Below are 11734 nucleotides of genomic sequence, written 5' to 3' on the forward strand. Positions count from 1 at the left end.
GGGTCAGCGCCACCCAAACAGGTAAGCCGCCTCGCCCCTATGGCAGTTTGTACCGAATTCCTCCCCCTGCCTTCAGGAGTCCTAAACCAGTTCTCTCTGAAGCCAGGAAAAACATGGACCAGGGGGCCACAGCTTTTCTCTGGGGAATACGAAATTACAGCTTGTGTTATGCCAATGTCGAGACTACTGCCTCTGGATCTTTTAATCGAATTTCTAGTCCACTCCTAGAACAGAAACTCTCAAAGTCCAAGGGTGCTTTTTTTGTACAATTGTTTATACAAATTCAACAAAGGTAAAACCGCTTTGAGGAAGGTCTAGGAAAACAACACCTTACAAGAATGGCACTTATGGAGGCATAACTTTACAACTAGGAAATAGCCATGTTATAAACCTTGAACGAGAACTCAACTCACCTCAAAGGAGAGAAAAAAGGAAAAGAAAGGCTATGTTGGATCATTTATTCTACTTGACTCACTGTATAAATTAATCTGTGTAGGTACAACAGCTCATGCGCTGGCCGCAAAACCCTCCTGAGTGCAAAGGCTGAAGTCTGAATTTTAAAATTTTGAGAAATAGGTGAATTCTGTACAGAGTGTCTTACTTCGACTAGAATTAACATAGATCCACATGCTTAGGTAATTCTTGACGTCCAAAGCGGGCTCTCAACTTCCAGTTAAACATGCTTTTAACGGGAAGGTCTTGGCCTGCTCTGCCAGATCTGGGCACGTGTGTAGATGGGGCATCTGTGTTGATGAAGTACAGGTCAAGTTCTCTCCTACCTCAGGGAAACCAGGAAAGTTGGCAATCTTCAAACAATAAAAACACAGGTATGCATTCAAACCTTGCATAAATAACTTTTAAACAATTTGTACAAAAATAGTTCTGCATAATGTAAGATGTAACAAAACCAACCAAACAAAATGTCAAGATGGCAGCAGAGGCGGTGTGTGGCCCACTGTATGTCGACACCAGCCCCGGGGTTGCGAGGACTGAGGCGTCCAAGACAAAACACCACCACCAGCAAAAACTCCTAAGCTCGCTCTTCAGCAAGAGAATTTCTCCAGAGTCCATCCTCCTCCGGCGGGAATGTCTTCTTGGTAAAGGCCGCCTTAGAAATGGTCCAGAAAGCAGTGCGGCTAGAATTCAGACCAAAGGAAAGGGTCCGGCTCATTCAGCCCCAGACAGGCGGCAGAACAGCTTCTCCCTCGGCAAGACTTGCAGATGGAACGTTCTGTGGTCTGTTGTCCAAGTTCCAAATTGAAAATCAAAGCCCTCCTTTTTTTTTTTTTTTTTTTTAAAGTCTTTTCCCTCCTCGGCCGTGTCCCCTCTCCCCACCCATCCCTTATTTACATACTTGTCCTCGGACTAACTCAGTTTCTGTAGGAGTTTTTCTTCCACTTGCCCAAACTGGACACTCACAGACATTTCAGCTATGAACTGCTCACAGCCCTCCTTGGTGACCTGCTTGCAGTACCTCAGGTCAATATGACAGATATTTCCACAGCGTTTGAAGAAGGACAGGCACTGGTCAGTCACCTTATTGCAGTCTGCAAAGAAGAGGGGACACGTGAGGTGGAGGAATCGCAGAGGCCCAGAGCCCCCCGCCACCACCCCCCTCAGCCATGAAGAAACGGGACAGGGCCCGTGAGCATATTCCAGCCCCTCGTGCCCTGGGGAAAACTGCACTTGCTTGAAAGCTCTCTTTAAATGGGGAAAGGTTCCATCTACCAAATTGTAAAGGTTAGTCTAGGCCTGAAAAGCGTTCAGACCATTTCAAGTGGAATCACTTAGAATCTTACCATTGCTTCTTTACATGTATATGTTCTCACATAAATAGGTCCCCTGTCTATGTTGTTTAATAAAGATGGGGCCACCCTATATATCAAACAGCTTGCCTTTCCCATCTACTGTTGAAAAACACCTCCCCGTCTCCATTACTGTGTGCTTATCTGCTTATTCCCTTCAGATACGTTCTGGACCATCTCTGTGGTCGTCTGAGGATCCTTTTCCCTCGTGTGGGCACCAGTGCTTTGAAGTGAGGTACAGCATGCTTGGGAGCCCCCTTACTAAGTGCAGAAAACCCCAAGGTGCTACAAGGGCTGACGAGATGCTGTCTACAGTGAGCAAACCAGAATTCAGAATCCGTCATCACCCCCTCCACTACAGACACACTTCTCTACCCCATATTCTATTGATTGGTATGTTGCTTTTATCACCCTCTTTTGTGTGTGAGAACTGAATCCACAGTTCTCTGGCTTCGATGCCAGTGAGCATCCAACTGAGGCTCAGAGATCCCCCCTCTGGCCTGATGATTTCCTTCATCTGAGTGGCCTTCATCTCAAGGCCTGTCATCACTAGTTGTGCATTTGCATTTTTCCGTTAAGTAGGAAATGAAAACAGTAAAGGCAAACTGCAAATACAATCAGGAGCCCTGTGCTAGCGCTGTGGTACTGAAGTCCCAGGTTTAGAGGTGGCATAAAGAAGTAAAAAAGTTCAGCCAAGTTGCAGGACACAAAATCAACACACAAAAATCAGTTACATTTTTATACACTAGCAATGAACAATCTGAAAGAAAATGAGCAATTCCATTTACAATAGCATCAAACAGAGTAAAACAGAGTAAAATACTTAGGAATAAAGGTAACCAAGGAAGTGAAAGACTTGTACACTGAATACTTCAGAACACTGCTACAAGAAATTAAAGATATAAATGGAGAGATTTCCCTGGCTCATGGGAAGACTTAATATGGTTAAAATGGCCACACAACTCAAAGCAATCTACAGATTCAATGAAGTTGCTATAAAATACCAACAGTGTTTTCTGCAAAAATAGAAAAATCATCCTAAAATTAATGCAGAAGTATGAGAGATCCTGAATTGCCAAAGTAGTCTTGAACACAAAATTGGAGGGCTCACACTTCTGGATTTCAAAACTTACTACAAAGCCACAGAATAGTGTTAATGCATTAAGGACGACATACAGACTAACCAACAGACTATAACTGACAGCCGAGAATTTAAACCCTTGAATGTTCAAATGATTTTTGACAAGGTGCTACAACCACTTAGAGGGAAAAAGACAAAATTTTCCAACAAATGGTGCTGGGAAAATTAGATATCCATATGCAAACAAATGAAGCTGAACCTTCTACCTCACACCATATACAAATTTAACTCAAAATTCTTTAGACCTAAATATAGGGGCTGAAACTACCAAACTCTTAGAAGGAAATAGGAAAATCTTTGAATTTGTCAATGGTTTCTTAAAGATGACACCAAAAGCACAAAGTTAAAAACATTTGTGCAAAGGACATTATCAAGACGGTGAAAAGACACGCAGAATGGGTGAAAATATTTGCAAATCATGGATCCTGGCAAGGGATTACTACTACCCAGAATATATGAGGAACTCCTACAATTCAACAACAACAAAATCCACAAACACCCTGATTAAAAAACAGGAAAAGGACATGAATAGACATTTCCCAAAGATGATACACCATCAACAAAAAGATGCTCAACACCACTAATCACGATGAAAATGCTAACTCCCCAAGACAAAACTACGTTGAGGGGCACCTGGCTGGCTCAGTTGGTAGAGCATGTGACTGTTGATCTTGGGGTTGTGAGTTTGAGCCCAATGTTGGGTGTAGAGATTACTTTAAAAAAAAAAAAAAAAGTATTTCAAAACTACATTGAGATATCACTTCATACCACTAGAATAGCTATAAAAAATAAAGTTTAGCAAAGATGTGGAGAAAAATGAGACCTTTGTGTCCTATTACATTAGGAATGTAAAATTGTGCAGCTGCTACAGCAAACAATATGGTGGTCCCTCAAAAAATTAAACCTAGAATTACCATGTGATTCTGCTAGGCCATGTCTGGGTATATACCAAAAAGAACTGCAAGCAGGGACTCGAACAAATATTTGTACATCCATGTTCCCAGCAGCATTATTCATAACAGCCAAAAGGTGGAAGCCACCCAACTGTCCAGATGGACAAATAAATAAAACTGAGTCTATACATACAATGGAATACTATTCGACTTTAAAAAGGCAGGAAATTCTGACACCTGATATAACACGGATGAACCTTGAGGACATTATGCTAATTAAAACTAGCCAGTCACACACAAAAAAACACTGTTATATAATTCCATTTACATAAGGTCCCTAAAAAAGTCAAGTTCACAGAGAAGGCATGGAGATTGTCAGGGGCTGGGGGAAAGAGGAATGGGGAGTTAGTTTGTGGATACAGAGTTTCTGATGGGGTAAAGAGAAATTTCTGGAGAGGGGTGGGGGGCAGTTTGCACACAATGTAAATGAACTTACATGCTAGTGAACTGTATACTTAAACAGTAAATTTTATGTATTTTACCATAATTTTTTTAATTCTGTAAGTTGGAGAAGAGATAACATAGATTTGAGAAAGCTTAACCTAAATAGGCTGAGAGGAAAGCAGAGAAGCAGATTCATTCTGTAAAACACCCCCAAAGGTTCAGGTAGGAGAAAGAACAGGTACACTTGAGGGGCACCTGGGTGGCTCAGTCGGCTGGGCAGCTGACTTCAGCTCAGGTCACAATCTCGCGGTCTGTGGGTTCGAGCCCCATGTCGGGCTCTGTGCTGGCAGCTTGGAGCCTGGAGCCTGCTTCGGATTCTGTGTCTCCCTCTCACTCTGCCCCTCCCCAGCTCATGCTCTGTCTCTGTCTCTCAAAAATAAATAAAATGTAAAGCAAGCAAACAAACAAACAAACAAACAAAAAAAAACAGGCACACTGGAAGTGGAGCTAATGAAGGGGCTAGATTGGTGGCTGTTTGATTCCCTCCCTAGATGTTGATATAAGAGAGAGAAAGTCTCTGGTCTGAGCACCAGGCTGGGACACCCATTCAAAATCAGGGTCTAGGGGGGAAACTTACCTGCTGTTGACATCCCCGGCTTCCTTCCCCTGCCAGGCCCCAGGACACTGGGCAGTCTGGCTTGCACCCTCCAGTTGGGAGGTCAAGGAGAATCCTTTTGGCAACCCTGACCAGCTCAAGAGAAACCTCTCAAAGATCTCACGTCTTGGTTTCCCCAAAGAAACCACCTATACTGACCACACAATGACTGACTGCTCCAACGTGTGTCGCCAGCCTCTGATCACCTTAGTGTGGACAACCCCGTGCTGACACTAAATCCAAGGAAGATCTCTTATGAGGGCACTGACTATGTTTGAAGGAAACCATGTAAGCCTGGAGAAGAAAATAAAGCTGTCAATACCCTCAGGCTACTCTACCGAGGTTCAGAGAAGGGGAGCACCTGGCTGGCCTAGTCGGTGGGGGTTGTGAGTTTGACCCCCGCGTTGGGTGTAGAGAGTACTTAAAAATAAAGTCTTAAAAAAAAAAAAAAAAAAGCTCAGATAACAGAAAGGGGAGAGGATAGTAGGATGGTGGGGGGGGGGAGTTCAGAGAGTAAGATACAGCTGTAATATTAAAAAATATCAGTTGAGGGGTGGCTCAGTCAGTTAAGTATCTGACTTCAGCTCAGGTCATGATCTCGCAGTTCTTGAGTTCGAGCCCTGCATAAGGCTCTGTGCTGACAGCTCGGAGCCTGGAACCTGCTTTAGATTCTGTGTCTCCCTCTCTGCCCCACCGCTGCTTGTGTGCGGTCTCTAAAAAATACACGTTAAAAAAACTTTTTAAAATTATCAGTTGAACCATATGAAACTGCCCATGTTTTCACGGTGTTTGACCTACATAAACAACAGTAAAAAACTCGGTATATGAATTGTGTGATAAAGTAGAAACTCTCAGAAAAATGAGAAGACCTACAGGTGGAAAACAGAAGAAAAGGAAATTGAGAAATAATTCAATGAAGTTTCCTAGAACTGAAGGACATTTGTTTCTAGGTTGAAAAATCGAAAGGGCTCATGAGTGTGGTGGATGAAAACAGATTCAAAGCAAGACTCAACAATTACAGAAAACTAGAAACAAACTAACAAACTTTTGATTAGAGAAAATATTCACTGAAGGAAGAAGAATCAAATGGTTTTGGATTTGGACTCTGAATGCAGAGAAGGAAGCGCCCACTTTCTGAAACATCACAGTTGCCAGATCCAGCTATCAGTTCAATGTGAGGGATAATAAAACCATTTTCGTACGTACCAAGTCTAGATGTCCTCCGCGAAATCAGAGAGACAAGAAGAAACATGGGGTCAAGGAAAATAGGGACCCTACACAAGACAGAGACCAAGAAAATTTCTAGGCTGGCAGCTGGGCAGCAGGTAGAAGTCTAGGAGGAGAAAACAGACAGGAAGGGAGTCCAGGAGAAAGGGCTCCCGCCAAACACTGGTCAGGGCCCGGGGTGCCTGGGGGGCTCAGCCAGTTAAGTGACTTTGGCTCCGGTCATGATCTCGAGGTTCCTGAGTTCGAGCCCCACGAGTCAGCACAGAGCCTGCTTTGGGTCCTCTACCTTTCTCTCCCTACCCCTCCCCTGCCCGCACGCTCTCTCAAAAATAGACATTAAAAAACAAAAACCAAAAAACCCACAACTGGCTGGGGCCACAGAGAGGAGTTTGTGTGTGAGGGAAGAACGGTATTCAGGTCTGTTGTAGGGTCTGCTTAGAGACTAAGCAAACAAAAAAAGACGCAATTATTAACTCTAGGAAAAAGAAAATTTATACAAGGGAAATGTACTCATAATGCACTATTTAGTTCAACAGTGGACGATACTTATGCGGCCACAGAAAGAGACTTAACCACGAATCGGAAAGATAAGGGGAGAGACGATGTAAGAGCAGCAATCCTGTGTTCTACACAGCAAGCCAGTAAGTACAGAATGCCTGAGTGGAAAAAAAAAATCAAGGTGTGCAAGTACGGAGACAGACACTGGGAGAAAGAATTTAAGGTGGTTGCCTGGCCGGGCGGGGGGGGAGGGGGGGTAGTGAGCACCCAAATAAGTAATCTAGAGGAACACGCAGCCTAATAATGAAAGCTAGACAATTGTGACTTGACTTTGTCTCTAGACCATATGCTTCATGTTCATAGGTCCTGAAACAGGTCAACTGTCCTCTTTGTTGTGCCAGACTTTTTACCATTAACTAGTTATCCTGATGGCAAGGGAAAACTTTTTAAAAAGCAATGAACCTAAAAGAGACTGGGTCTCAAGGTTTGCCTTCCCGTCCGGCATGGCTCTGAACAGGAACTCGAGACACCTCTATGTACTGAGGCCAAGGGGTGAGCTTCGTGGAAAAACACAGAAGCGCGTTTGCACACGACGGCATTGCAGGGGAATCTCCGCTCCACACGCAGGGCAACCGACAGTAAACAGAGTCGCTGTAACACCAAGGCGCACCCAGGCCCTCGTCCGCAGGACAGCCCTGGCATCCGTGTAAGACCTCGAGTGGAGCCTGGAGTCGGGATGGTCAGCCCTGCCTGGCTCTCTCCTCTCTGCCAACACGGGGGCGGGACGGCCCTTGCCGCGACTCCCCGAGGAGGAGCAGGGATGGCTTCCTCGGTACAGAATTCTCTCGTACCACCAACTTCCCCATTCCTCCTCAAATGTGGCACAGCTGACAGGAAGCTGTTGAGCTACTAAGCGTGAGGTGAAGGTGGCCTTTATTAGTTGCTAATTTCTGGAGAAAAAAGCATTTTTTGAGGGTTTGTGTAAATCTTACATCCACAGCCTGACCCATTACTGTCAGTCACCCCCAGGGCCTTAAAACCCGACTCGGGCCCCACAGGCAAGTAGAGGGAGCGCAGGCTCTGCAGACACAGGACCGCAGCGACACCAGCTGTACGGCTTCCTTCTCTCCGACGGGCCCCTTGCTAGCAGGGTCACATAAGCGAGGACACATAACCCCAGCAGACGCTGAGCTACCTCAGGGATCAAAGCCTGCCTGGCCTCACAGCCCGCGGCTCCCCTGCGGGAGCCGGCTTGTGTGCACCACCGGGGAGCAGTTCCTCCAGCCCGTATTGTGAGTCAGGAACCACTGGCGCGTGCTCTCGCTGCCACCAGCACTAATCTTTTGGCAGCAATCATTACCAATCCAGTGATAACTCCTGTGTTCAAGGTTTCTCCACCAGCCCAGGCTGTCTGTCTTGTTTTCAGGTACGTCCCAGCCCTGACCCTGTGACCCTGTAACAGCAGGCACACAGCGGATTTCCCCACAAAGGTGAAATTTCCAGCCTGTCCCCCAGGGTCCCAGGCAGAGCCTGCTGGGTGCCTCTGACTGACCTGATAGGTTGATTTCGGTTAAGGAGTCTCGGGTGGTGGTGCCCACAGCGGTGAGCAGGTTGATGGACTGGTCGGTAACGTGGTTACAGTAACTGAGGTGGAGCTTGGACAGCAGGGGCATGTGGCGTATGATGAGCCGCAGGGAGGCATCTGTGATGTCCAGGCCTGCTAGACGCAGTTCCACAATGTTCCGGAGCTTGCTCCGATTGTCCATCTGACCTGAGGGGGCAGGAAGGAGAGAGGCAGCCATGTCAGCCTGACCGGGGAGATGTGGTCACAATGACCTAACACTCTAGAGGGCCTACTGGCCACATGTCACACTTCAGTTTCACTTAGCCATTGTTTCCCCAAACTGGTTCCCACGTTTAAAAATATAAGGGTTCCACATCAACTCTCCCACTTCTGGATTCCTGAAAAATCAGAATGCCTAGAAACACAGCCCACATTCTACCCAGCAGTCCTCAGCCAACTAGAGCAGAGACTGCACAGCATCTCTGATCACCAGGGTTTCCTCATTTGAGCTACAGGCAGGGAGCAATGACCCTCACAACCCAAGCCAGGAAGGTTCCATCTTGTGAGCTCATCTCCAACTACACTGACCCCCGTGCTCACGGAAGCTTGAAGCCAACGAAGGACAAATTAACAGAGAAGTAGTCAGACGCATGCAAAGCCCCCACAGTGAAGTCCTGGGTGCGCAAAGAAGCCTCTGCTCTCAGTGGTCCCTTCTCTGCCTGAAGCTGAGTGAGAACATAACAGCATCCTCCGGAAAGGGCTGGGACCAGAGAAGGCTTGAGAACCCGTGCACCGGGTGGGGCCTGTAGTGAAAACCAGATCCAACGGCAGAGCCTGGTCAGACTGCCTCCGCGTCGACCCCCTTGGGCCCGGCCACTCACCTGGCCTGTTATCTGTGGGCGGGGACAGGAGATCCCGCATCTGGGCATCCTTTAGTCCTTCCACCCACTGGACATCCAGGGTCCGGAGCAAAGGACAGCTGGAGCTACAGAGAGCTGAGACGGCGATCCACGAGCAGCCCGACAGCACCAAGTCTCGGAGCCCTGGGGGACAGGGGAGGGCTGGCAGGTCAGGCGATGCACCCAGCCCCCACCACTGCACCTCCAGGGTCCCTGGCCCAGTGCTCACCAGGCAACCGGTTGATGAGCCAGCTCAGCTGTTTCTTGGAGATATTGGTCCAGCTGAGGTCCAGGGAGACAGGCTGCCGCCGGATGATGCCACTCAGCATCAGGGGCGTGATGGACTTGCAGTGGTTCAGATCGATGCGGGTCCATAACCGCTTATCGCAGCACCTGGGGGCCAGGTCCAGCAGAGGGGGTGTCATCAGACTTGAAGCTGGCCCCCTGCACTGCCGTGGCAGCTCACCCCACTGCCACGTTCGGAGGAGGGGGAGCTCCTTAACTCCGCCCTCTGGATCCTTCTCCGTTTCACTCCTGTCCTGCCCACACCTGGGCACCTTTCCTCTGATGGCCCCAGGCCCCCATGGAAGGTGCCAGTACCTGCTCTTCATTAAGTATTTACTGGGGCCTCTACCACACCCCCTACACACCACTTCTCACAAGAACACTCCAGGCAGACACCGTATCATGCCCTTTTACAGATAAAGGTAAGTCACCTGGCAAAGGCCAGAGAGCTAGGAAACATCGAAGCTGAAATTAAGATCAGTAACTGGAACACTTGCTTTTAACCTGGACTACCTCTTTAAGGACAAGGACTCCACCTGGTCCCCAGTTCATCTTCCAAGGGCCGAATCAAGCAATCAAATAGGGTTCACCTCTTCTGACAAGACCAGCGTGACCAGATTGCTGGTCTTGTCTTTGAGAAGAATAATTAAGCTGGACTGAGCTTAGAAGGAAGGAAAGACGACCATGAGTGACTTGTGGAGACACATACCACGCATGTGCCATTCCTGGTCTAGTCTAAGCCTTAGCCTGGAGCCCAACACGGCGCCAGTCCCTGGCCGCCTCCCCGTCCAAGCTCGGCCCCTCACCAGCGGTTCCAGGTCCTGCAGACCCGCATGCAGACACACAAGTCTTGGTGGCTGAGGTAGCTGAAGACGGCCATCCACACCTCCCTGTGCATGACGTGGGCCGCCCCATCGTCCAGGGGCAGTGAGTCAGGCGGGGGGCTGATGGGGGGCGGCCGGATCACATGTCGCTCCATCTGGATGCACTTGGGCGGGGACACGGAGGGAGGGGGCCGGGAGATGACACGGGGTGGGCTCCGCAGGCCGGGCCCCAGCTGGTGCCGCAACTCCCGGGGGGGGCCGGTGAGCCCCTTGCTGAAACGGTGGGGGCGCTCGCAGAGGCCCAGGGGCCGCTTGGGCTCCTCGCTCTCGCTCTCGGGCTCTGACTTGATGGGCTGGTGGTTCTCATTGGCCAGGCTGTTCTCGGTCTTCTGGATCTCTTGGTTCAGCTCCTTGCTCAGCTCCTTGCTCAGCTCCTTGGTGGGAAGCCGCCTTTTCCGGCGCATCTTCACCTTCTTCTTCTCCTCAGGGCCCTCTGCCCCCTCGGTGCTGGGCCCGGCGGTAGGGGAGCTTGAACGGGAGTGGTCGCTTTCCCGGGCGGTGGGGGGCGCCTCGGGCAGGTCATCCTCTGGCTCCTGCTTGAAGCGCCGGAGAGGCTTGTTGGCAAGGGCCATCCGGTCCTCAGCGTTCTTCCAGGACCGCCGCTGAGGGAGGAGTGGGGAGCGAGGGCAGCTCAGCCCCTCGGCTCGGGGCTGCCTCCCCATCCTCCCACAGGGACCCAATGACCCAGGAGCAGGCGTTGGTGGGGGGGGGGGGGGGGACGGTACCTTTTTCCTGAAAAGCTTATCTTCTTTGCCAGGTTTTAGCTGTCACAGGAAAGAAAGCATGCAGAGCTTGCTCCCAGGGTTCGTGGGATTCGGTCCTCTCTACACTCTGCCCCACCACAAGTCCACAGTCTCTGGAGTAGGGGCTGGAGGGCCACCTTTCCCACAAATCCCATCTCCTCCACTGAGGCTGAAACACGGTGGTCCCTGCCTGCTGCTTTTAGACGTTGGAAGGGGAGAAGTGTGGTCCAACGGTTCCCACCCAACTGACCTCCCACCCTCGGCCAGACCCTGAGGTGTGCACTCGCCCACTGAGGTTGGACTTGGCTCTGGGAGCCGGTCCTGGAGGCGGGGCCTGCAGGGTTCCCAGCGGAGCCTTAATGGCTGGAGCTGGGAAACGACAACCAGGCGCCACCTCGTGGCCGAAGCGGGAAGAGCCGCTGGGCGAAGCGGGGCTGCCAGGATCCTCCGAGGTTTCCAGATCCACAGGGCTTCCCCACGGCAGCTTCAGCTTCTCAGGCCCCACGCCAGAACCACCAGCCAGTGATCCGGGACTGGGGCCCGGGAAGCTGCGGCGCACAGATGCCTCGGAGCGGCTGCGGCAATGGGCTAGAAGACCGCAGGGGCGGGGGGGGGGGGGGGGGGGGGGGGGGGAGGGAGTGTAGATCTCGGTGGTCGCCGGGGCATTGGGGGCGGGGGGGGGGGGCGCCGAGGAGG

At 49.9% G+C, this 11734-nt stretch overlaps 1 protein-coding gene across 10 annotated transcripts in view; it reads right to left on the reverse strand.

Moving 5' to 3' along the window:
* Nucleotides 1-253: 253 nt before the first annotated feature.
* Nucleotides 254-11734, reverse strand: part of KDM2B (lysine demethylase 2B) — a 154578-nt gene continuing 143097 nt past the window's right edge. For all 10 annotated transcript variants that reach the window (XM_040444135.1, XM_040444136.1, XM_040444132.1 and 7 more), the window contains 6 exons: nucleotides 11021-11059; nucleotides 10218-10897; nucleotides 9356-9519; nucleotides 9109-9270; nucleotides 8216-8434; nucleotides 254-1547 (listed from right to left, as the gene is read on the reverse strand). In XM_040444135.1, coding sequence (XP_040300069.1) covers nucleotides 1366-1547; nucleotides 8216-8434; nucleotides 9109-9270; nucleotides 9356-9519; nucleotides 10218-10897; nucleotides 11021-11059 — 1446 coding nt within the window. In that variant the 3' untranslated portion in view covers nucleotides 254-1365. The remainder of the gene's footprint in view (nucleotides 1548-8215; nucleotides 8435-9108; nucleotides 9271-9355; nucleotides 9520-10217; nucleotides 10898-11020; nucleotides 11060-11734) is intronic.

Source organism: Herpailurus yagouaroundi, unplaced genomic scaffold, assembly GCF_014898765.1.
Source record: "Herpailurus yagouaroundi ecotype Mexico unplaced genomic scaffold, PumYag 191, whole genome shotgun sequence".
NCBI classification, from domain to species: domain Eukaryota; kingdom Metazoa; phylum Chordata; class Mammalia; order Carnivora; family Felidae; genus Herpailurus; species Herpailurus yagouaroundi.